The following is a 27210-nucleotide window of genomic DNA, read 5'->3' on the forward strand; positions in this document are numbered from 1 at the left end:
ATATTGTTGGGCAGGATAACAAGTTTCCATTGAATAACTCTGTTCATGTCTCCTTTGTACGTCTCTAGATTGCAGGTATAGCCTTAAATTCCTGAGTATTGAAGCCATTATTAAAACGCAAAGCCGGTCCCAAGGATACATTGAGTTCCGATCCTTATGCCTGAAAGGTATATTAGTCCATGTTATCTCATTATTCTAAAATAAACTCCATCATGTTGTCTGTTAATCTGTTGTAACCTTCAGGTCCATTTACATGGACTGACCAGCGGCACGATATAACCGCCAATCAGAAAACCTTTACGGATCGGCAGTTGTTTAACAGTCTATTTGCACAAGCGGACAAAAGTAAATGTTGCTCACTGAACGATAGATCGCTCATTCCACATAGGCTGCCATGGGTCTCAGCAATTCTAGACCTTTCTATGGGTCGCCCGCCAGGGCCATGGGGATACTCAGTACCGGGTCCGGTACTTAACGGGGATGTCACATGGCGGCAACCCGGTCCTTGGCCCTGGTCACCCAAGTAAAAGGGAAAGGTCTTTTAAGGGAGTTGTAATAAAGTTTGTGTTCGTGACGCCACCTATGGTATTCGGTCATCGGGACCGACGCTGCTTAAAGGGGTCCTCTGGGGTCATGTTATAGCAGCTAAGATGGTATAACTTCCCACAGGTGAAATAGGTCCCCAGGGTTCCCAGTGTGTAGATGAGGATGGTGAGTGCTGCAGTAAAGAATGGAGGACAAAGGTTTGCAGTCTCTTTACCTGGTTTACTGGAGACTTTAGCAATCCACAGTTCAGGGCACCAGATCACAGGTACAGTCAGGGTCCAGCAGGCTTGGAAGCAAGTTCAGAGTCCCCTTTACCAGGTGGAGTTAGAAGCCTTCCTACCAGCGCTTTGAAGTAGTCCCTTGCTGCCTGTGGCCTCTATCAAGGTCCTCACAGTTCTCTCTGTCCTCCGTAAAGGTGGGACACAAACCCGTATGGCTACCTTCACATTAGCGTCATGCGACGCAGCGTCGCCGACGCAACGCACGACGCATCGGAAACGCACGCAAAAACGCACCTTTTTTGACGCAAGCGTCGGACGGATGCGTCGTAAAACGCAGCGTTTTTGTTGCGTTTTTGTTGCGTTTTTACAAAAAACGCAGCGTTTTACGACGCATGCGTTGTCAAACACTGATTAGATCTTTACACACAATTTAGTGTCTAGACACTAGATAACACCACCAATGAATAGAAGAGGGTGGGTCTAGTGTCTAGACAATCGATAATGCCACCAATGGGTAAATGGGGGTGGGTATTAATGTAATAGTGGTATATATACCCCGGCATAGATTATTTCCAACCATAGAGCATCAAGATGGATCGTTCCATGGAGAGTATCTACCTCAATTTTCAGCTGGAATTAGCCCTTGCTATTGCTTATGCTATTGCCTGTCATGAACAGAGGAAAAGAGACAAACTACGGAGAAGGAGTCGTCGGCGTTTTTGGCTACACCCTATAGTGGAAGTCCGAGAGAGTCGTGGAGCCTACCATTGTCTGTTTGGCGAATTAAATGAGAACCAGGACAAATACTTTGAATACACCAGGATGTCAAAAGACAGCTTCCGATATCTGCTGCGTCTGGTGGAAGGAACCATTTCCAGGCAGGACACGCAGCTCCGTAAATCGATTTCCCCTGAGGAAGATCTGCTGGTGACTCTACGGTACGTAATGGAATGTGAAGGATTTATATGTTCTTGCCATTTTTTAAAGTAACGTGTTTTTGTTTTGTGGGGTGGGGGGATTGTTATTAAAAATGAAAAATTCTTTCATAACAATTTTATTAATTATATTTATTTATTTTTCTTCTTGTCAGTTTCCTGGCTACCGGAGAGACATTGAGATCACTGCATTTCCAGTTTCGGATTGGAGTCTCAACACTGTCGGGTATTATTGCCGACACTTGCCGCGCATTGTGGGACAACCTCCGGGAGGAATTTTTACCCATCCCTACAAGAGAAATATGGCTTGCCAACGCCCAAAAATTTGAACAAGTGTGTTCTTTCCCTAACTGTATTGGAGCCGTGGATGGGAAGCACATTAGGATTACCAAGCCTTCAAGAAGTGGATCTCTTTTTTTTAATTATAAAAAATACTTTTCCACCGTGCTGATGGCAATTGCAGGTGCGGACTGCAGGTTTCTCGCTGTGGACATTGGAGCGTTTGGTCGTGCAAATGATTCACGGACATTTAAGGAGTCTGATATGGACCGAAGATTGTACAATAACAATTTTAATTTCCCCCATCCACGACCTCTTCCCAACACCGACGGCCCGGCCCTGCCATTTGTTGTTGTTGGTGATGAGGCTTTTCAAATGAGTGGCAACCTACTAAAACCTTACTCAAGTCGTGGGTTGGACCGCACCAAAACTATATTTAATTATAGACTGTCCAGGGCCAGAAGAACTGTGGAGTGCGCCTTTGGCATCCTGGTCTCCAAATGGCGTATCTTAGGATCCGCTATAAATTTGAAAATTGAGACAGTGGATGAGGTGGTGAAGGCGTGTGTGGTTCTCCACAATTTTATTATTGATAAAGAGAGAGTCAACGTGGAACTCGATGAACCCATACCAAATCCATTGCCTGATTATCAAGCTCATCCTCTGCGGACAACTGTGGAGATTGCTCATATGAGGGACCAATTTGCTGCATACTTTGTTTCTGATGTTGGCCGTGTTTCATGGCAAGATCAAATGGTTTAATTCTTCGTGTTATTATGATGTCATGTAAACACTGTGTAGTCCATGTCATTTAACCATACTATGTATGGTTATTGTTAAAATGTCCCCTGATTGTATAATGCGTTGTGTTTTGAAATAAAGTTCTTGTGCCTTTCCGTTTTCACCAAACAAATCTCCCATACGTTTTTCCATAGTAATAGAATTGTAAAATCCAATTTTATTGAAAGTAATGTGTGTCACACAAAATTTGTGTGTTCCATAGTTTTGACGTATAATTACATAATCGGCTCCCACCTTGTCAACCATTTTTAATCCTGCAGACTATTTGCATATGGAACCAGGCTAGACAAGGAGGGAGACGATCATGTTTGCAAAACTCTACAGAGTTAACACTATTGTACTCAGGATGAAAGAATTCGTCCAGAGTCAAATAGTGGCGACACTGTGAACATTGCTTCCACCTCACCTGACCAATATTCTTAAGGTACATTAATAAAACTATTACCCAACGATACCGACCAGTGATACGACTGGACCGAGATCGTTGTTTAGTTGTCGCGTGGTTGCTGGAGAGCTGTCACACAGACAGCTCTCCAGCGACCAAAAAAGAGCAAGTCCCGTGTAATCTGGGTAATGTTATGAAGCGCTTTGCCACACTCATGATGTTTTCCCTGTTTACCATTGTAAATGTAATTTTAAAAAATACAAAAAACCCTTACACTCCGGTGTGTGAAACGTCCATCGCCGTCAGCTTTCCGTACTGTGGCAGCCCTAAAGCCCAGCACAGCGTTTATTATTAAGTCAACGGTGTGCTCAGCTTTACGGGCGGGAATCACAGTGTCAGTGCGGAAAGATGACGGCGAGGGACGTGGTAGACACCTTTTTATATTTGTGGGGTATTGTTCACTTTTTATTTGAGTGTTTAAAACAGTGTGCTAGTAACCCAATATTCCCTTGTTTAAAACAAAGACATCGCTGGATCGGTCTAAACTCGCCGATCCAACAATGACAGCGTCTGATCAGTTACCCAAAAAAAAGTCCAAATCATTCGCTGACACCAAAAAACTCACAGCAGGGGCTCAATCGTTTTACGATTTCAGAAAAGATAACGTTGGTTACACACAAAAACCAACTTTATCTATACTGAAATTGTTGTGTGATGGTACATTGTAAACTTGACATATTGAGCAATGCTGTTTGTGTTTCTAACATCTGAGTACAATGAGCGACAGCCCTATAAAACAATGAAAAAAACAAATTGATAAATATTGTCAGACATTGCACATCAGGTGTTACAAAGACAAGATTTGTGTATACGGCGCAAGGTGTGATTTGGTGCAAACTTTATTTGAAACAATAAAAACTAATTTTTTTTTTTAAAAATAACATTTATTTAGGGTACAAAAAAAAAATTGGGAAATGTTATTAGGAGGTACCAACATCCGCAATTAAAGGGGATTGATATCCCACACTTTTTGGGGGTGTTGAGGAGACCGAGGAGGAGGACGAGGGGGAGGAAGCAGCATACTCTATCACACTAGACGGGATGCCGACATCAATCCAGGCAGTGGATGGTGGCGAGATTAGCAAAGCAGGAGGTGAGGGAGGAGGAGGGACGACCAGTGTCCTTTGCTGGCTACTCCGGGTAGACCCAGGCTGTGATGGTGTACTCCTTGTAGACCCAGGCTGGGTACTGGGTGTACTCTGTGTAGACCCAGCCTGGGTACTTGGTGTGCTCCGGGTCGACCCGGGGTGTTTTCTGGTGGTACTTTTGGGAGCAGCCATAGCCAATGTCGTAGTACTTGTCGTCGTCTTCTTCTTCTTTTTCCTCCTCTCTCCCTCTGGGTGTGGGTCGGCATCCCGTCTGTGTCCCCTTGAAGGCCTGTCAGGCTCTGAACTTTGGGGCTCTGTTCTGTGGTGGCGGTGGCGGTGGCCCTCGGCACGCGGAGCTCTGTGGTGGTGCTCTGCAGCAGGAGTCGGAGTCATGGCAGCCAGCGATGGTACTGCGGGCATATTTGTCGCTGACTGCATGACCCGAGCCTGCTGCAGAGCACTGACATATACATTGTTGCAGCCCTGCATGACCGAAATCTGGAGTTCCGGCGTAAGATGTTCAACCATGCCGTTGTGAATGGCAGTAAAAAAATGTTTGGCCAGCCTCGAGAGATCCGTTTCGATGTTTTCAAGACGCCGTTCGATATTGCACATTTTATCGCACAGCGCCTTGAAACCATTCTGAAATACGGTGCTCAGATGTAAAAATTCGGGCATGGGCGCCCTGTCCGAGGCCCGCTGACGCTGTCGGGAAGACCCAAAGGAAGGAGCGACAGAGGCCTCGGCCAGGGGAACATCTGATGGACCGGCTGCCGGTTCGCCAGATTGTGGTGGTGCAGACCTGCTCTCGCTGTGGGATGGCTGCGACTGTTCAGATGGCGCTTCACAAAGGACCGCTCCAGAGGGTCGGACAGTCTCGCGGGTGCTGCTGTGTGTTCTGTGAAAACATAAGGAAACCATTAGTATACTAAATATCACATTTCACATGCGTCATTAATTAACTTTACCGCCAGGTATCCATTGCCGCCATTAATATTAACCTATTTTTAATATTGACACTGCATATGCACCATCAATATTAAAAAAAAAGGTATTTATTTAATTCACAATAGTCACCCATGGTTGTGGTTTGCAACGCCAGACAATTATGCTTACGTTGGAACTGCCATGACGTCACGGTCATGTGACCGAGACGTCATCACAGGTCCTGCGAGCTGAGCAACCATGGGAACATAACCTGCTTTGCAGTGGAATGTATGCCGTATCTATTATATTTTACTTTTTTGTGTATAAAAAATCGGGGATACACCTGGATAGCCACTATACTACTACACTATTAAATATTGGCTGGGCATGGCCAATCTACTATTTTTCTGTGTTCTGTATACTTCAGATTTCAGTGAAATTGCTAGTAAGTCAAGCTCAACATTGTAGTAATCCCAGAAGGCTCGGAGCACGGAGCCGCTGTGTCAAGTGTGAGAAGACCAGAAATGAATAAAAAATTCTAGGTCAACGAGGCGTGAAAAGTAAAAACAAAATACTTTATTCACTTCAATCATAAGCAGAGGATGAAACATCTGCACAATACAATAAAAACACTATCTACGCGTTTCAGGTCTGATGTTCCCTGTCACCTGAAACGCGTAGATAGTGTCTATTGTATTGTGCTGATGTTTCATCCTCTGCTTATGATTGAAGAGGATAAAAGTATGTATTTTTTACTTTTCACGCCTCGGTGAGCTTTCCTTTTTTTCTTCATTTCTATACTTTGTACTTGCCAAAATAACTGGCTGGGCAATAAGCTACGTGGCTGGAATGTAGTATGTGAATATGCATGTTGTAAAAACTAGGTGTGTGCATAAGTACTATACTTACTCTCTGCTTTCAAGGACCGGTCGCAAGAACTGCAGTATACGGTTGTACTTATACACCGAGCTCCTTGAAGCGGCAGCACCACTACGGGTCTGTCCCTCCTTTTTCAGGCCCCTCCGGAAGCGGTCCTTCATGGAGCGCCATCTGGTCTTCAATTGTTTAACTGTGTATAAATTGAAAAAATAAAAAAGGTTTTAGATAATATATTGAAAACGATTACGCAACCGTGTGCAATCCCAATAGAAGACATCACAGAGGGTTGTGTAATCCTGGCATGATGGGTCACAGCAGCATTTTGTAAATACTTACGGAAACTAGTTTTGGCCTTTGGTGAAGCGCTGTCGAAGCCATCCCACAGCAATTGTGCCACCTCTATCCACAGACGCCGCAATATGCCCTGGTCCGCGTGCCGGGGGTCACGGCTGTCCCACAACGGGCCCCGTGCTTCAATGGATGCCACCATCATGTCAATATTGAGTGGTTCATCCAGGGCCCGTTGTGAAACCTAGAAAAAATGGAAAATATTAATGTTTGAAAGATAAAAACAATGGTCCCTACCTCCTCCACCGCCACCTACTACACACAACACCACAACCTCCCACCACCCCCCATAACCGCAAAAACAAAAAAATTAAACAAAAAAAATGAAAAGGTTTGAAATAAATACTTACTCTCCGTCCTGCAGCCACAGCTTGGCCCCGTGGTCCCTGCTGCTGCTCCCTCTCTTCCTCCTGGTTCTCCTCCTCACTTGAAGAAGCCTGCAAAATAGTTTACCAAAAAGTTGAGTGACCCATCTACTAATGACAGCGAATATAAGCAATACTAGATCATGTACTCACCGGACTCCTCAGCGGTGGGGTGTGGCTGGAATCGCTGCCGCTGGCCATGACTAATGCAATTCTGAAATAAAGAACAAAATAACATTGATAGTATGCTCCTATGCACAATCCAGCAATAAATAAAAATAAAAAAAATCATTTAAACCACAAAGAACATTGCACTCCAACTGAACTAACGCTGAGCAAACAACACGGCCACATTGATTAAATTAAAGAAACAATGGCAGAGACAACCCAATGCCAGAGTACAAAAGCCTAAAGATAAGAAAACTAATCTACAACAGACCCTATGTAGTAATCCCAAAAGAGGTTTTTTTTTTTTTTAAAAGTACAGTATGCATGGAGCAACCCAAAAAACACAATAGTTTTTTGAAAGTAAAAAATTAACAACCCCCAAAAATTAAGGGCAGAAACATTAATAACACACCATACTTTACAATAAAACCGACAGGGACGGAGTCAATAAAAGGGCCATACAACGCCATTCATCGCAACCAGAAAACATACAACAATGTCTTTACACAACCACAGTGCTGAACATAATACACAACTTGCAATATAAATTATTACATTTAAGCGCAGAATCATTCTATACCATAATTTACAATAAAACCGACAGGGACGGAGACAATAAAAGGGCCATACAACGCCATACATCGCAACCAGAAAACATACAACAATGTCTTTACACAACCACAGTGCTGAACATAATACACAACTTGCAATAAAAAATTAATAAATGTAATAAAAGGGCGCAGAATCATTCTATACTACCATACTTTACAATAAAACCGACAGGGCCGGAGACTATTAAACGCCATCATATAACGCAAGAATAAAACATCACAACTGAATACAAAAAACACCACCAAACCAAAAAATGGAAACAAAAAATCTATCCTGTAACAATAATCAAGGCCGCAGACAATGAAACGCCATTCTATACAACGCCATACATCACAACCAGACTAAAAATACCACAATATCTTTAACCACAGTGCAGAATATAATACACAACTTGCAAAAATAATTTTACAAAACATGTAGAAAATGCACAGAATCATTCTATACTTACATCACTGGACAGCGGATGAATAGTAGAAGTCATCTGGGGTTCTGGTGTGATGCCTCTAGATATTCTGGAGATGTGCCTCTGGTGTCTTGCCTCAAGATGCTGCAGCAGAAGTGACAAACAATCCAACATTTTCTTTATATATGGGGGATGTTTTTCTCACTGTTTGCACTGTCTAGACACTGTCTAGACACTTTTTTGTTTCATTTTATCTAACGACGCATGCGTCGCACAACGCACGCACGACGCACACCCGCGACGCAAGTGCGTTGTCAATATGTTTCAATGGGAAATTGAACGCATTGACGACGCACGAGCGACGCAAGTGCGACGCGTGCGTTTTTTGGACGCTAGAAAAATGCAACAAGGTAGCGTCTCCGACGCCACCCAGGTGCGGTGAAACGACGCATGCGTCGTGCGTTTTACCGAAAACGCACGACAATGCAACGCATGCGTCCCCAATGATAAAGATAGGGGCGCATGACGCATGCGTTGTCGTGCGTCGGCGACGCTGCGTCGCATGACGCTAATGTGAACGTAGCCTATGACAGGTGACTTGAGCCTTTTCACAGGGTTTCTATCATGACATGGGCTCTATGTGCCACTGTGTCTCCTGGGTATTACGGCGGACAGGTTACGTGTAGTCCAGCTGTCCTGACGGTTTCTGCTGTGCCTCCTAGAGTCCGACACAACCTCGGTCTTCTGGCTACCAGAATCTGCACTCTACAGGGAGGTAGCCCAATCGCAGCTCTCCTCCCCAGTTGTCACTCTCCTGTGCTTCGCTCTCCTGCACGCTCACTACAATCTGCCCTTCCTTCTGTGTTCTCTGTCCAGGAGCTGTATTTCTTGCGGCTACATGGCCCCTCCAGTCCATCTGACTGCTCTCTTCTCTTTCTCTTTCTCCCAGCAGCTGCAGACTCCCACGTCTGCTCAGCTATTCTCCTTTTGTACCAGCTCCACCTCAGCTGAAGTTCCGTGACAAGCTCCTCTCAGCCTCAGACTGCTCCAGTCTGCTGTCTGGCCTTCTCTCTCTCTTCCTACTCACTGACTGACTATCCCTCCAGACCAGAATATAAATATAGGGAAGTCCCCCTTAATCCGGGTTTAGAGCTCCCCCTTCTGGCCTGGAGTGTGAATATGTTGTGTGCTTTGTGGTTACCTGATAGGACAGATCTTCTTTTGCTTCCAAGCGTGATATCACTCTCCCTGTGAGGAAAGCAATGCCACTGTGACGAACAGGACACTTACGCTGCACAAAAGATAATTTCTCCCGATGAATGAGCATTTTGCTCAATCATCGAGTGATCGGCAGACTGTTTACACAACAAGATAATTGTGAAATGAACCTTTTTTAAGAATGCTCATTCACGATTATCTTTCAATGTAAATGCAGCTGTAAAGTTACTGCCCACCTTTCCCTATATACAATGGGATAACATGCCAGTTTGCCGCCATCACAATATGCAATAAGCTCCTCTAATGATAGTCTCTGTCTCAGCAAGGAATGCAGAGCTCTGTATCAGCGAAGTGGCTCTCCAGCCATTAATAATAACAAATTAAAAAGTTATTAGTACATAGTTTTGAACTTAAAATCGGCTTGCTGATAAAAGGTAGAAATTCACTTTCGGCCGATTGTATATGGCACCTGAAGGTCAAATATCAAAAAAACAAATTTGGGCTCAAAATCCCACACATTTCAAAAGGCACAAGATTTAGCCATTTTATTAACACTTATGAATCATTATGAATTCTTAGGATCCTATTTTTTATTACTGCTTTATATCTGTAGGGTCTTTTTCCTCAGGTGCCCCACAAAGTAGTGTAAACAGTGCTCACAATTCAGAAGGGGCAGCATTTCTAAAGCTTGGTTGGTCAGAACAAGATCTGCCTGAGGTGAGAAGCCGAGCGACTGAGAACAACAAATGCAATATTTTCTGTAACGCGAAAACACAATTCTGCATTACAAAATCTGTACATTGTATCCTCCTAGCTCACCTTGGTTGAAGATCTCACCCAACCTACCTGTGCCGAGCATATACTCTTAAGTATTCGTCCAACAGATGGGGGAGACTCCTATGGTAAGTGCAAGTAGCTGTATTGCTCAGTCATGATGCCTGCTTGAAAGTTTTATACTTATTTATTCCATCATTTCTATTCTACTATTTGTCTTCAAGGTGAATGTTGTGTGCCCCTACAGTCAGAAAGCATTAATACTGAGCATCATATTCAAGTATTTCTGTCACAGCGAGGAGAGGAAACCGGGTCCCTGAGGGGCCGGCTGAGAATGAGCCACTTCCCAGCAGTCAATCCCGAGAGAAGTCCTAACATGGCAGACAGAGAAAGTGAGAAAGGTTGTAACATTTTTGGTCTGTCATTTACATTCCTTGATCTATTTTAATTCTTTTTATACATCTTTTACATTTATCCCAATGTGTCTGAACAAATATGTGTGTTGTATTTGGAAGGACCCCTCATACCACAACTGCTCTGACCGAAGGTGGAATTCAAGTTTGTAACAATAGGTTCCTTAATTTGCACACGGGATGCCAAGTCAAAAATAATTATTCTTACTCTAAGGGCGCTGTCTAAGACGGCAACAGATGATGATCGCATAACAATGCTCGGACTGGCCGGCAGCTCTCCTGACCAGAGCATGACAGCATGTATTTCTATGCAACTGTCACGCTTGGGTCAGGAGAATCAATGGCCAGCCCATGCACTGTGATGCGATCGTCGTCCATGTTAGATGGTTGTCTGACTGAGCACTAATAACTAACTTTATATCAACCAATTTCCAAGTTAGCCCCAGTGATCTCAAGAACGGGGCTCTGAAGTGGCAGCTCTGAATGTAGCTGAGGTTGACCAACCACACATCCTCTCCATTGATTCTCAATAGGAGTACTGCAGATAGCCAAGACTAGATAGGGAATGACTTGGGTAGGGTCGTAAAATGTGAACCTCTAGTTCCCAGTACAGGATAGGGAGTTGACATTTCAAAAATTAGAAAGGTACCCAATATCAGACCATATAGATGGTATGGGACTTCTTCAAGTTTTTTCTTTTAGAGATTGTCATAATGTAATCGTAAAATACGACCAATCTATAAAGCCTCTCTTGAATGGGGACATGTCACCCTCACATTGAGGGTGAAGCATGGCTTCATCATAAATTGAAAGGAAAAAGAGCTAGCACTATAACACTACATCTGACCCCAATTGATCTATGGCTTGTGAACAGGTGATTGAAGTGGATTATCCAATCAAGAGCAGACACAACGTCTAAACAAAAGACTGGGAGGCGATATATATATATATATATACATATATATATATATATATATATATATATATACTGCTCTGGAGTTGGAATGATGCTCAAAATCAAAGTGGAAAATCAAATTGCAGGCTGATCCAATTTCAGTGGAAATGCCTCAAGACAAGGAAATGATGCTCACTAATGTGTGTGGCCTTCACGTGCCTGTATGACCTCCCTACAATGCCTGGGCATTGTCCTGATGAGGCGGCGGATGGTCTCTTGAGGGATCTCCTCCCAGACCTGGACTAAAGCATCCGCCAACTCCTGGACAGTCTGTGGTGCAACGTGATGTTGGTGGATGGTGCGGACATGATGGCCTAGATGTGTTCAATCGGATTCATGTCTGGGGAATGGGAGGGCCAGTCCATAGCTTCAGTGCCTTCATCTTGCAGGAACTGCTGACACACTCCAGTCACATGAGGTCTGGCTTTGTCCTGCATTAGGAGGAACCCAGGGCCATCCGCACCAGCATATGGTCTCACAAGGGGTCTGAGGATCTCATCTCTGTACCTAATGGCAGTCAGGCTACCTCTGGTGAGCACATGGAGTGCTGTGTGGCCCTCCAAAGAAATGCCACCCAACACCATTACTGACCCACTGACCCACTGCCAAACCGGTCATGCTGAAGGATGTTGCAAGCAGAAGATCACTCTCCAGACTCTGTCACATCTGTGATATGTACTCAGTGTGAACCTGCTTTCATCTGTGAAGAGCACAGGGCGCTAGTGGTGAATTTGTCAATCCTGGTGTTCTGTGGCAAATGCCAAGCGTTCTGCAAGGTGTTGGAATGTGAGCACAACCCCCATCTGTGAACGTCAGGCACTCAGACCATCCTCATGGAGTCGGTTTCTAACCGTTTTTGCAGACACATGGACATTTGTGGCCTGCTGGAGGCCATTTTGCAGGGCTTTGGCAGTGCTCCTCCTGTTCCTCTTTGCAAAAAGGCTGTGGTAGCGGTCCTGCTGCTGGGTTGTTGCACTCCTACGGCTCCCTCCACGTCTCCTGGTATACTGGCCTGTCTCCTGGTAGCGCCTCCAGCCTCTGGACACTACGCTGACAGACACAGCAAACCTTCTTACCACAGCTCGCATTGATGTGCCATCCTGGATGAGCTGCACTACCTGAGCCACTTGTGTGGGTTGTAGAGTCCCTCTCATGCTACCATGAGTGTGAAAGCACAACCAACATTCAAAAGTAACCAAAACATCAGCCAGAAAGCATTGGTACTGAGATGTGGTCTGTGGTCCCCATCTGCAGAACCACTCCTTTATTGAGTGTGTCTTGAAAATTGCCAATAATTTCCATCTGTTGTCTATTCCATTTGCACAACAGCATGTGAAATTGATTGTCAAACAGTGTTGCTTCCTAAGTTTTTTCTGTTACCATTTTGGGTTTTTGGTTTATGATGCAATAAACCACCCAGATACTTTAACCCCATGTGTGCCTATGTTCAACTCGAGGAGCAGCTAAGTGAGCAGACCTTCCAATATGATATATATATATATATATATATATATATATATACACAAATATATACTGTATATATATATATATATATAATTGATGTGGTAAAAGTGGGTTTTGGTCACAGGGCATCCAGCTATGACAGCCTTATGTGTTACTTTATGTCCGTATAGACAGAATGCTCTGCATGAGATAGCCCGTGAAATTCAATGCCATGTCTATTTCCCACAAAAAACTATATATTGTTAAAATATCTGCAGTAAGCTTTAGAAAACAATTTTCCATAATTTTCCTGTTCACTTATATTGTTTGGTGACTCCACAGTGAGAGGAAATGCTGCCCAGGTCGCAAGTGCTGCCGAATCTCTCTGTGGCAAATCCCGATCATCAACACGTTTGACCAGGTATTGTTCTGTACGTGTATAATTCTAGGTGATAAGCCTTGTTGAATGCACCTTTTTGCACTGTGGTTTTAGGAAAATGAATGCTTGTTTGTGTGATGGGCGCTGGATGCATTGTAGGGGTCTTCTCTGTTGGAGATATGTGCTGAATAATATAAAAAAGCATACTTGCTTCCTGGACTGGAGAAAATCCTCCAGTGATGGTGATGGATATCCCAGTCATCTCCAGACTTTGTTTCTGCCATGTGGGCACTGAGCACTATCGGTGGCCGATGATCGGCTGCAGCTTTCACAGTTCCATCAGATGTCTGCCCTAATAGAACTGTGCAGGCCACAGCTGCCGATAGGCTGCAACGCACACATGGCGAAAACAAAACCACAAAATCGCTCAGAGAAACTAAGCAGCACCGATCCTGGTGGTAAGTATACATTTACTATTTTATTCAGCTCACAGGGGACATTCAAAAGTAGACAACAAATTTTTTCCCGTCTCCCATGACAGCACACATGAGAGAGGGATCCGCCCAGTCGGGACAGAAAACCTACTGAAATAAAAGGGCGGTACCTCTGCCTCGCTTCAGTTGGGTTTCCTGTCTTGATGGGAACCCTTGTGCTGAACATCACGGTGGTATTTGTTGATAGAAGTTCCACTCACCCACTCCTGTCCCGGCACTGGAAGAACAGGCAGGGCGCCTGTATGCCGGCCTTCAGGAAGCTGGAAGCGCCGTCCGCAGATCCTCCAGGCTCTGGCGCAGGTGCGGGCGTCGGATCAGCCACAGTTCATGGTCCTGGGGCCCTTCTGTGTCTCCCACGCCGCTCTCCCCCTCTGTGAGCAGTGACTTCCGGATCCAAGATGGCGGCGCCCATCGCTCAGATCACCGGCATCGTTCCAGGCTTCCCGGCGGGATTCAGGAGGGGGAAAAGCTCATAACAGGGACCGGAAGAGGCGGTGAGCACGGTGGATCACCCTATTTAAGGGTAAAGTGGCATAGAAACATCGCTCACTTCGTTAAAGCTCTCCAGAGATGGAGAATACTATGGAGCAGCAGCAGCCTTTACAGCAGCAGCAGCAGCAGCAGCAGCATGAGCCCAGGTCAGGTGATTCACCTGCCCACCAACATGTTAAAGGAAGCGGCCGCTCCAGTGGAAGGAGTAGCAATCGCCCTCGGAGGTCACAGGACTCCTCAGCGTCTAGGAGGGATGTGGTCCATGCTCCTATTCAGCCTCAGAATCCGGTACCCTTCATGGTCAGCGGGTGGTGAGTGATCTTCGTGAATGTCACCCTGGTGGTAATGGGCTACATTTTCTGTTTGCTTGGCAGGCGCCGAGGAAGGCTAGCAACAAGTCTAAGAACAAGGAATGTGCCCTCTGTAGAGTTCCGTTGACAGCCCAGTGGCAGAAAAGTCTTTGTGCGGATTGTATCCAAAAGACTATCCAGGAGGAGACCCCTGACTTTGCCTCTAGTTTTAGAGCCATGATTAGAGCCAAAGTTGAAGGCTCAGTTAAATCGGCACTTAAAAGAAAGGGTAGTAAGAACCCTGAACTTATTTTAGATTCTGATGTCTCTCCATCTGACGAGGAATATCAGGAGGAACAGTTATCTCCCTTCCACTCTTCCTATATATCCCCCGACTCCTCTTCAGATAGCGATGAGGGGGGCCGTCCGTGTTTTCTGACTGAGAACACGGATAAATTAATAAAAGCCGTTAGAGCTTCAATGGGCCTTAAAGATGAAAAAGCGGCCAAGTCCCTGGAGGACATTATGTTTGGGGGTTTAGAAGAAAAAAGAAAGCGTACTTTCCCTGTGAATTCCAAAGTAAAAGCCCATATAGAAAGAGAGTGGAGGAAGCCGGAAAAATCGGGTAATCTGCCCTCGGCTTCTAAAAGACGTTATCCCTTTGAGGAGAAGGATTCGGAAACATGGGATAAAGTTCCAAAAATTGATGGTGCAGTTGCCAGGTCCTCTAAAAAGTCTTCTCTTCCCTTAGAAGACTCTGGTGTATTAAGAGACCCTCTAGATAAAAAAGCAGATGGGTTCCTAAGGCATACCTGGGAGGCAACTGCAGGGGGTTAAAACCGGCAATTGCCGGAATTTGTGTTGCACGCTCCCTTATAGTCTGGTTACAACAGATAGAAGACCAGTTAAAATCTAAAGTATCGAGAGAAGACATCCTAACCAATGTAACTATGGCTAAAGGAGCTGCTGCCTTTATAGCAGATTCATCGGCAGACTCCGTGAGACTAGCAGCCAGAGCTGTGAATCTATCTAATGCGGCTAGATGTGCTCTTTGGTTAAAGGGATGCCCAGGCGACTTGCCTTCAAAAAACAGACTTTGTTCTTTACCATGTGATGGCCTAAAAATAGATTTTGTTTATCTACCACGACAGACTTTTGTGTTAACGCCCCAAAGAAAAACCCCGGAGGAGCAGCTTGCCTTGGAAGCAGAGGTATTGGAACTGGTATCAAAACGAGTTCTGGTAGAAGTCCCGGGAGAAGAGCAGGGAAAAGGTTTTTACTCCCCTCTTTTTTTGATAAGAAAACCGGACGGGTCTCTGAGAACCATTGTCAATTTAAAAAATCTAAACCGGTCGGTAGTAAACTGCTCCTTCAAAATGGAGTCTGTGAATACAGCGATAAAACTCTTGTTCCCTGGTTGCTTCATGGCAGCCATAGACTTAAAGGACGCCTACTACCACGTCCCAATCCATCGGGATTATCAAAAATTCCTAAGAGTAGCAGTTTATGTCCAAGGTTGTCTCAGGCACTATCAATATGCTGCCCTCCTGTTCAGCCTGTCAATAGCGCCGAGAATTTTTACAAAGCTAATGTCAGAAGTCATGTCCTTCCTCCACTCTCAAAACGTAGTTATAGTTCCGTATCTGGACAACTTCCTTATAATAGGGAACTCAGCAGCACATTGTCTGGCGCAAATAAAAGAAGTTATAACAACACTAGAGCGGTTGGGGTGGAAAATAAATCTCGCCAAGTCGAGATTGACGCCGGAGCTAGTTCAGTCCTTTCTGGGTTTAGTTCTGGACTCCACACGTCAGCTTTGTCTCCTACCAGAAAACAAGCTGGTCAAAATTCAAAATCTTTTGAAATCAGCAATTCATCACCCCGTAATGACGTTGAGAAAGGCAATGTCTCTGTTGGGTTCTCTGACGTCCTGTATACCTGCAGTAAGATGGGCACAGTTCCATCTAAGACAGTTACAGTGGGAAGTCCTGTCAGCACAGAGGTCGTTAAAAGGGCATTTAGAGGGGAAGCTTCGCCTTTCGTTAGAGGTAACGGATTCTCTAAAATGGTGGGCCGTGAGAGATCATTTGGTGTCAGGGGTCCAGTGGATAACTCCGATAGAGCAGATCATCACCACAGACACAAGCGGTTCAGGATGGGGGGCTCATTTAGGGACTCTCTCAGTTCAGGGATCCTGGTCCCAACTAGAATCACGTCAGGCATCAAATTTAAGAGAGTTATGGGCTGTAGAGAGAGCTGTAAAACATTTCCTTCCCATCCTTCAGGGTCACCATACCAGGGTCATGTCAGACAATCACGCAGTAGTTGCATATATCAACCACCAAGGGGGGGACGAGATCCCCTTCCCTGATGAAGTCAGCGTCTGTCCTCCTACAACTAGCGGAACGCCACCTACTATCCCTCTCGGCTCTCCACATAAAGGGAGTCGAGAATACGAAAGCAGACTACCTAAGTCACAAAGCACTGAAACAAGGAGAGTGGTCTTTGAATTCACGGGTGTTTCAACAGATAGTGCAGGCTTGGGGCTTACCTGTAATAGATTTATTTGCCACCCTAAACAACAGGAAAGTAGAGAATTTCTGTTCATTAGACCCGAGAGAGAAACCCTTTGTGGTAGATGCTCTTCAGATACAATGGAATTTCAGTCTCGCGTATGTGTTTCCACTGATAGCAATGATTCCGACAGTGGTAAGGAAGATCAGAATGGAGCAGGCGAGAGTAATTTTGATTGCTCCATTTTGACCAAAAAGACCTTGGTTTTCCCTCCTGAGACAAATGTCAGTAACCGATCCATGGATTCTGCCAGAAATTCCAGACCTGCTTACTCAGGGTCCAATATGCCACTCTCAAGTGAAGGGCTTCCATCTTGCAGCCTGGAATTTGAGAGGGCATTATTGAGTAGACAGGGATTTTCACCAGGGTTAGTCTCCACCCTGTTGAAAAGTAGAAAGCCAGTAACATCGAGGATATATGGTAGAACATGGAAAAAGTTTCTAGATTTTTCAGGGCAACCTCTGGGGGACAAGGCGCCTGTGGGTACTATTCTAGAGTTTTTACAGGCGGGTTTACAACTGGGGTTGGCAACTAATACGCTCAAAGTACAGGTGTCGGCATTAGGAGCTTTATATAATTGTAATCTGGCCTCCAATAGATGGATGTCCCATTTTATAAAATCCTGTAGTAGGTCTAGACCAGTAATAATTCAGAGGGTTCCTCCATGTGATTTGAATCTGGTGTTAGAGGCTCTGACTGGTGATCCATTCGAACCTTTGCAGGAATCATCGATAAAAATGCTCACTCTTAAGACAGTACTTCTGGTAGCGTTAACGTCAGCCCGTAGGGTGAGTGACTTGCAAGCCCTATCTATCTCCCCTCCTTACACACAGATATTTGATGACAGAGTAGTACTCAGACCAGATCCGGCATATCTGCCGAAAGTAGTTCTTAAATTCCATAAAAGCCAGGAGATTGTGTTACCCTCGTTTTGTGATAATCCCAAAAACCCAGGGGAAGAGAAATTTCATACACTGGATGTAAGAAGAGCTATTTTGCAATACATATCCTTGACTAGTCAGTGGAGGAAAGATCAGTCCTTGTTGTAGCTTTCCAGGGTAGCAGAAAAGGATATGGGGTATCCAAGGGTACTATTGCTAGGTGGATTAGGGAGGCCATTTCCTTATCCTATGCTTCTCATGGTGCTCCGATCCCTGAAGGCATCAAGGCTCACTCCACCAGAGCTGTGGCTACTTCCTGGGCAGAAAAGCAGAGTTATCGATTGATCAAATTTGTAAGGCCGCTACCTGGTCCTCACCGTCTACCTTCTTTAGACACTATCGACTAGATCTATCCTCCTCAACTGACCTTACCTTTGGTAGAAGGGTGCTACAAGCGGTGGTCCCTCCCTAAGGTGTTTCTTTCTCCAAAAATCTCTCATGTGTGCTGTCATGGGAGACGGGAAAACACCATGGTTACTTACTGGTAGCCGATTTTTCCGGAGCCTATGACAGCACCTGTATATTCCCTCCCTTCTTTTTTCACCCTTTTGGTGCGCACTTTTAGCTGGGTGTTTTTTTGTTACTATTATAATGTGGTGGTAGATTACCATGTGAACTAACCAAGGGGGCCTCTCATGCTCTGAAAACCAACTGAAGCGAGGGAGAGGTACCGCCCTTTTATTTCAGTAGGTTTCCTGTCCCGACTGGGCGGATCCCTCTCTCCTGTGTGCTGTCATGGGCTCCGGAAAAAACGGCTACCAGTAAGTAACCATGGTGTATTTCTGTTTGTGTTTTGTTTCTTACCACAATTTTGCTCCAAAAAACAAACATTTTTTACCTGGTTTCAACATAGTTTACCTGACTGCCATTTATAGCAATAATCTAGTTTTCAAAAATAAATGTTTTCTTTTGTTTAATTAAAAGGGTCTACAATTTACTGTATAATTTGCTTATGATTCTTTAGATCTCTGCTTGCTTTTATTCAATTAGAATCTTCATTGTTTCCCTCCAGTGAATAAATACTGTAAATACTGTATATTTCCTGATCATTTGATTGATGACCGTGCTGTTTCTTCTAACATGTCCTGCTTTTGATGGTCCATTCAATGCCACATAATAGGAGGGCACTTCTGAACATAGCACATGATGATTGTGGGCACAACTGCAATTTTTACATTCGGGCTTAATACAAGTAGAACTCAAAATTTAGTATAAGGTGGGGATTCCAAACTTGAAAAAATGGAGGCAGGCCAGACATTGGTATAAGGGCAATGTATAGGGGAGCATTCACAATGTGGCCATTTAACAAGCAGAACCTAAGATAAAAACAAAGTAAGCAAATACCTTGTAGTAAATAAATAAATAGTAATAGTACATGTAAATAACATAGGGTGCTTGTCTCAGTAAGTTAGAATAATTAACAAAAACACCTGCAGAGACTAAAAAAGGTCCCTTAGTCTGTTTCAGTAGGCTCCACAATCATGGGGAAGACTGCTGACTTGACAGATGTCCAGAAGGCCATCATTGACACACTCCACAAGGAAAGTAAGCCAAAAGAAGTCATTGCTAAAGAAGCTGGTGGCTCACAGAGTACTGTATCCAAGCATATTAATGGAAAGTTGAGTGGAAGGAAAAAGTGTGGTAGAACAAGGTGCACAAGCAATCGGGATAACCGCAGCATTGAAAGGATTGTTAAGAAAAGACCATTCAAAAATTTGGAGGAGAGTCACAAGGAGTGGACTGCTGCTGGAGTCATTGCTTCAAGCGCCACCACACACAGATGTATCCAGGACATGGGCTACAAGTTTTGCATTCCTCGTGTCAAGCCACTCATGACCAATAGACAACACCAGAAGCGTCTTACCTGGGCCAAGGATAAAAAGAACTGGACTGTTGCTCAGTGGTCCAAGATGTTGTTTTCAGATTAAAGTAAATTTTGCATTTCATTTGGAAATCAAGGTCCCAGAGTCTGGAGGAAGAGTGAAGAGGCACAAAATCCAAGCTGCTTGAGGTCTAATGTGAAGTTTCCACAATCAGTGATGGTTTGGGGAGCCATGTCATCTGCTGGTGTAGGTCCACTGTGTTTTCTCAAGATTAAAGTCAGCGCAGCCGTCTACCAGGACATTTTAGAGCACTTCATGCTTCCCTCTGCTGACAAGCTTTATGGAGATGGAAATTTCATTCTCCAGCAGGACTTGGCACCTGTCCACACAGCTAAAAAGTAATAATAGCTGGTTTAAAAACAACAGTATCACTGTGCTTGATTAGCCAGCAAACTTGCCTGACCTTAACCCCATAGATTCTCTATGGGGTATGGTCAAGAAGAAGATGAAAGACACCAGACCCAACAATGCAAGTTGAGCGCCCGCCAGGGCCTAAGGGTTACTCGGTACCCGGTCCAGTCGTCATTAAAGGGGTGGTCACGGTGCCAGCGACCCAGTCCGTGGCCCTGGACATCCAAATTAAAGAGAATATCTTTAAAGGGGTTTTTAGGAAAAAGAATGTTCATGATGCAACCTGTGGTATTCGGTCAGGGGTGACCGACGCTGCTTAAAGGGGTCCACTGGGGTGGTGTTGTGGCAGTAGGGATGGTATAACTTCCCACAGGTAAAGCTGGGTCCCCAGGGCTCCCGGTGTATTTGGCAAACATGGTGTGGTGCCAGAAATAATCAAATGACACATGGTTGCAGTCTCTTTACCTGTTTACTGGTGGTTATGGCCACAGTCCATGGTACTAGTAACAGGCGTTGGTGAGGTCCGGTCGGCCTGGAAGCAATTATGGATCCCTTTCTCAGGTGAGGTTAGAAAGCGTTCCTTCTAGCGCTGTAAGGCGAGTCCCTTGCTGCCTTTGGCCTCACACAAGGTTCTCTCTTTTCCTGTCCTAAGACAGTACCCACATGGTAGGCAACGCAAGCCTTTTTACAGGGTCTCTATCACAACTCTGGGCTCTGTATGCTGCTGTACCTTCGGATGTGGAAGCGGACAGATGACTTAGAATCTTCTGCCCTCCGCTTCTGCTGTGAGACATGCAGTTCCACAAAGCCTCGGGCTCCCGATGCACGGTTCCTGCGCTTCAGCTTGGAAAGAGCACAGTCTCAGCTCCCTTCCAGCTCCTTTAATCTCCTGTGCTTCTCCCCTCTGGCACTTGTTACCAATGCAACGCTCCTGCTACTCCACTCTGTCCTAGAGCTGCAGCGCCACGTGGCTGCACGGCCCCAGCTCTCTTGCTCTCACTCCTCTCTACTTCACTGTCTGCTCAAAACTGCCTAACTCTTCCTCCAAGCCAGAATACATATATCTTTAGGGAAACTCTCCTGAAACTGGGTTCAGAGCTCCCCCTTCTAGTCTGGAGGCAGAACATGTTGCATGTATGTGTACCACCTGCTAAAGAGATCTTCCTTGCTTCCAGGCATGCCATCACCCTCCCCAAAAGGAAAGCGACACCACTGTAACAGCCGGTTTTCTGGGGTGTTACACAGACAAGCTGACGGCTGCTATGAAATCAACCTGGGCTTCCATAACACCTCAGCAGTAGCACAGGCTGATCGCCTCCATGCCACGCCGCATTGATGCAGTAATTGATGCAAATGGAGCCCCGACCAAGTATTGAATGCATTTACTGAACATACATTTCAGTAGGCCAACATTTCGGATTTTAAAATCATTTTTTAAGCTGGTGTTATAGAGTATTCTAATTTACTGAGATAATGACTTTTGGGTTTTCATTGTCTGTAAGCCATAATCATCAACAGTAACAGAAATAAACCCCTGAAATAGATCATTCTGTTTTTTAATGACTCTATATAATATAACAATTTCACTTTTTGTATTGAAGAACTGAAATAAGCTAACTTTTTGATGATACTCTAATGTTGTGAGAAGCACCTGTATGTCATTCAGTTAGGCAATGGCAATTATTCATTAGTCGCAGATAAGACATGCTTTTTAATCATATTAGACCAATTTGTAGAATAAAGAACACTCCTTTTGCAAAGTTTAGCTTAGAAAAGGTAAAGGCCCATTGCTGTAGTCCAGGCAGTTTGTTGTCCCAAATCCCCAACACGCGTTGCACGTTCATTGCTTCCTCAGGGAATTTTCCAAGCACAATATATAATAATTTGTTATGAAGAGTGCTATACATCATCATGACCCCCCCCCCCCCCCACACACACACACACACACACACAAAATTAAAATTATTGTACTACACAGTTCCATGCAAAAAAACTAAACCCTGCATGTGCTATTGTTAACAACAAAAAGAAAAACAATCATCTGCATTTTGGAAAAGTCACAAGTGGTTTAGATTTAAAGAACCTGTCGGATGCCACTCCACTTCTTAAAAGAGAGTTTTCATTACAAACACATTTGCAGCTGCAGTCCTCTCTCAGCCTGTGTGAGGGGAAGAGCAGTACAGCAGAGCTGACAGCACTGTGAGAGGACAACTGCAAGTGTGTTTGTAATGACACAATGTTCAGCTCTGCTATACTGTGTTAGTTGAAAACAGACACAGCTCTTCAGCAGAGCTAACAGCACTGTGAGACAACTGCTACTGCAAATGTGTATGTAATGAGACATTTCAGCTAGACATTTCAGCTTTACTATACTGTATTAGTAATGATCAGGCACAGCATTGCAGTGACATCAAGAGCGCAGACTGTCAGACATTATATGTCTCACACTGGTAACCAGGGATGGTTTTAGGCAAAGTGGGGCCCCAAATGCTAACATATTGCATATCACACAGAAGCATTTCGGTTGTATTTACATGCGCTGAGTTCAGGCCGCTAAATTAGTGTGATCAACAATATTGAAATCATTCAACGCTTGTTTCCCGGCCTCTTTTCACTGTCTGAGAAACAATGATGGGGACAGAATGATCACTAATAGATCACCATACAGTATCATGTTATCAGCAGCATATCTACAGTTTACACCGGCGATGTGCTGCTGAGAACAATGATTTTTGTTCCAGCATAAACAATCCAATCACTTGATGAATATGCAGCATTTTACTTGTTTAGTATAATACACCCCATAGTCCTCCACATAGTATAATCTGCACCACAGTCCTCTGTATTGTAAAATGCACACCCCATAGTCCTCCATATAACATAATATACCCCATAGTCCTCCATATAGCATAATACACTCCTCAGTCCTCCATATAGTATTATACAGTTCCCATAGTCCTCCATATAGTATAATACACTCCTCATAGTCCTCCATTTATTAAAATACAATGCTCAGTCCTCCACATAGTAGAATACACTCCTCATATTGCTCCATATACTATAATGCACCGCCATAGTCATCCATGTAGTGCAATTCACTTCTCATAGTATAATGCACCCCATAGTTCTTCATATAGTATAATGTATTCTCAATAGTCCTCAATACAGTATAATGCGGCCCACATATAGTATAATGCAGCTACCCGATCGAGCATAATGCAGCCACCCCGCAGAGTATTATGCAACCACCCCACAGAGTATAATGTAACCCCCATAGAATATAATGCAGCCTCCCTCATATAGTATAATGTAGCCCCCTCATAGAGTATGATGCAATCACCCCTCATAGAATATAAATATAATACAGCCCCCCATAGAATATAATGTAGCCTCAAATAGAATATATTACAGCCCACCTCCCCATAGAATATAATGTAGCCCCATCAAAGAGTATGGTGCAATCCTCCATCATAAAATCTAAACCAGCCCCCCATAGAGTATAATGTAGCCTCCCATAGAATATAATACAGCCCACCTCCCCATAGTATATAATGTAGCCCCATAGAATATAATGCAGTCCCCCATAGTATATAACACAGCCTCCCCCATAGAATATAATGTATCCCCATAGTATACAATGCAGCCACATAGTATATAACACAGCCTCCCCCATAGAATATAATATACCCCCCATAGTATATAACAAAGCCTCCTCCATATTATATAATATACCCCCATAGTATATAACACAGCCTGCATAGTATATAGCACAGCCCACATAGTATATAGCACAGCCCACATAGTATATAGCACAGCCCGCATAGTATATAGCACAGCCCACATAGTATATAGCACAGCCCGTATAGTATATAGCACAGCCCACATAGTATATAACAAAGCCCGCGTAGTATATAGCACAGCCCATGTAGTATATAGCACAGCCCACATAGTATATAACAAAGCCCACTTAGTATATAGCACAGCCCATGTAGGATATAGCACAACCCACGTAGTATATAACACAGCCCTCATAGTATATAACACAGCCCACATAATATATAGCACAGCTCCAATTGTATATAGCACAGCCCTCATAGTATATAGCACAGCCCGCATAGTATATAGCACATCCCACATAGTATATAACAAAGCCTGCGTAGTATATAGCACAGCCCGTGTAGTATATAGCACAGCCCATGTAGTATATAACACAGCCCTCATAGTATATAACACATCCCACATAATATATAGCACAGCTCCAATAGTATATAGCACAGCCCACATAGTATATAGCACAGGCCGCATAGTATATAGCACAGCCCGCATAGTATATAGCACAGCCCGCATAGTATATGGCACAACTCGCATAGTATATAACACAGCCCGCATAGTATATTCACAGCCTGCATAGTATATAGCATAGCCTGCATAGTATGTAGCACAGCCCACATAGTATATAGCACAGCCCACATAGTATATAACACAGCCCGCATAGTATATAACACAGCCCACATAGTATATAGCGCAGCCCCAATAGTATATAGCACAGCCCGCATAGTATAAAACACAGCCCGCATAGTATATACACAGCCTGCATAGTATATAGCACAAGCCGCATAGTATATAACACAACCTGCATAGTATATAACACAGCCCGCATAGCATATAGCACAGCCCCCATAGTATATAACACAGCCCGCATAGTATATAACACAGCCCGCATAGTGCGTCCAGCGGTGTGCCTCAGTACGGGTAAGATTACCTCTCATTCAATTTAACACAGGTTGATGTTATAATTATATTTATTAAGGTGGCGGCATGGGAGATAGATCTCCAAATGTAATTTTGCATCAGCCACTAGGTCACATCGACCGATGTCCTCCCTCCATCAACAATTGGAAGCATGTGGACGGATATTGAATTTGATGGGGTTTCCGAAATACATTTTTGACTGAGTCCTTTGGACTGGTATTTCACATGGTACTGAGTGCGGCCTTTGTTGGTGTCCTTTTTTATCACATCTTTTAATTTTTGTCTGTTGATATATGTTGGATTGTTTCAATAAAGATTGTTCTAAGATTCTTTTACCATAAACTCCTATGTTTCTCCTTTTTGAGTATAGTATATAACACAGCCCGCATAGTATATAACACAGCCACCCCCCCCCCCCTAGAATGGCCCCACAGTCCAGTACTCTCTGTTATAGTAAAAAAAAAAAAAAAAACACACAATCCTCACCTCTCCTCGTGCCCGCGCTGCTCGCTGCTCCTGTCTCAACGGCTGCACTGCCTGGCACATAGTGAGAGCGTGATGACTTCATCGCGCACCCGCAGTGTCAGAGGCAGAGCGAGGAATGATGGGAGAGGAAGCATCAGCTGATGCTCTCTCCTCCATCATTGCTTTGAACTGTATCGGCAGAAGCCGGTATAGTTCAATGCGGCCGTGGCGGGGGAGTCGGCAATGGCGGCAGGTGGGCCTTCCTGCCTCACAGGGGCCCCATAACGGCTGCGTGATGTGCCGCTAGCTGGGGGCCCCTAACACCAGCCCTGCTGGTAAAACCCAAATAGAAAAAAGGAAAAATAGTTATCTGCTCTCCTGAAGTGTAGTATAGCCATGGGATATTTAAATCACAGTAGGAATGCATGGAAGGAAAATATCCAAGCTGGATTATGGGTGAGGCACAGGAGCAATGGGAAAAAAATCCAGCAATCGCAAAAGAAAAAAAATGTAGAATATTAAAACTTCACATTTAATGAAAAACAAAAACATTTTAAAGGGTAAATAGAAAAGGAGGCATAAAAAATTAGAGAAAGGATAAATCAATTTGAACAAGCATGGTTCCTACTCATATCAATATATTGCTCATATCCATGAGTAAGAACCATGTTTTTTTGAAAGGTGTCATCCTTTCTCTAATTTTTTATGTCCCCTTTTCTAATTCCTTTTTAATATGTGCTTAATTGTTTTTCATTAAATGTAAATTTTTATTGTTAAACATTGTTTTTCTTTTGGAATTGCTGGATTTTTTCTATTGTTACTGGTAACACCCCCTTACATTTAAAATAAGCTTTTGAGGAGGATTCTGAAGATTTGTGCCCGCGAAAAGATCTTAACAGTTCATTTTATATAGTAAGATAAGATATCAACTTGCAGATATCAAGGTATCATTGTATTCAGCTTCCTATGACCTACCTGCCCATATAGACGGCTTAGGAGGGTTGATCCTACTGACAGATTCCTTTTAATATCTCAGGATTTGTGCATTTTTTGGCCGTGGTGGCCTTTACTATTTATAGTGCTTATGATCAACTTTAATGCCAAATTTCTTGTTCTTTACAGACAACGACCTGCAAGTGTCTGCTGTGAAAGTTACAGTAACGCTGAATATTTTATGTTCGAGAGTTTAAGTGGCTCTTCCACGCCAACATCTCCAAGGCCTCGTTCTGCATTAGTGAGTGGAGAAAAAACACCAGAACGTGGACAAAAATTATTTCGGGATGACTTAGAGTGGGCATTTGCGTCATCTTATTCTAAGAGACCCACCTTTAGGTAAAAGATAGCACTCATATTTAAATAAATGCCTAAGGTTTGTATGTTTATTTTTATGGTTTAACCATAAAAAAAAAACAGACCAACGATTTCTATGATTTTGTCTAGAAAGACACAATTCAGAGAAATATATTTTGAGAAAAATAAATTAAAAAAAGCAACATTGATCTTTTTGTGGTTGTCATCACTAATGCCATATTTGAGCACACATCAGAAAAATGGTGGCCATAAATAATAATAATAACAAATTTGCCTTCTCAGCAATGCCTTCCAGCCTGTAGCACGTAACATCCACTAAGAAGGAGTGAACAACAAGCTTCAAACAGGAATGGGTGTAAAGGCTTTCATGGTGACAGGAAGCACTTTTATTGCCTGGAATATAATAAAATACATCCTGGAATTAGCAGTCTGCACATGAGAAAAAAAATCTATATGAA

At 43.9% G+C, this 27210-nt stretch overlaps 1 protein-coding gene across 2 annotated transcripts in view; it reads left to right on the forward strand.

The window, feature by feature from the left end:
* The window catches only part of LOC138662140 (phosphatidylinositol 3,4,5-trisphosphate 5-phosphatase 2B-like), a 148513-nt gene extending 121601 nt beyond the window's left edge, over window positions 1-26912 (forward strand). Inside the window, exons 18-23 of one of the 2 annotated variants that reach the window (XM_069747322.1) lie at window positions 69-167; window positions 9849-9952; window positions 10050-10137; window positions 10234-10410; window positions 13163-13241; window positions 26564-26912. In XM_069747322.1, the coding sequence (XP_069603423.1) occupies window positions 69-167; window positions 9849-9952; window positions 10050-10137; window positions 10234-10410; window positions 13163-13241; window positions 26564-26777 (761 nt within the window). In that variant the 3' untranslated portion in view covers window positions 26778-26912. The remainder of the gene's footprint in view (window positions 1-68; window positions 168-9848; window positions 9953-10049; window positions 10138-10233; window positions 10411-13162; window positions 13242-26563) is intronic. The other variant, XM_069747323.1, reaches the window with a different exon arrangement.
* The last annotated feature ends 298 nt before the right edge of the window (window positions 26913-27210 follow it).

Source organism: Ranitomeya imitator, chromosome 2, assembly GCF_032444005.1.
Source record: "Ranitomeya imitator isolate aRanImi1 chromosome 2, aRanImi1.pri, whole genome shotgun sequence".
Classification (NCBI taxonomy): domain Eukaryota; kingdom Metazoa; phylum Chordata; class Amphibia; order Anura; family Dendrobatidae; genus Ranitomeya; species Ranitomeya imitator.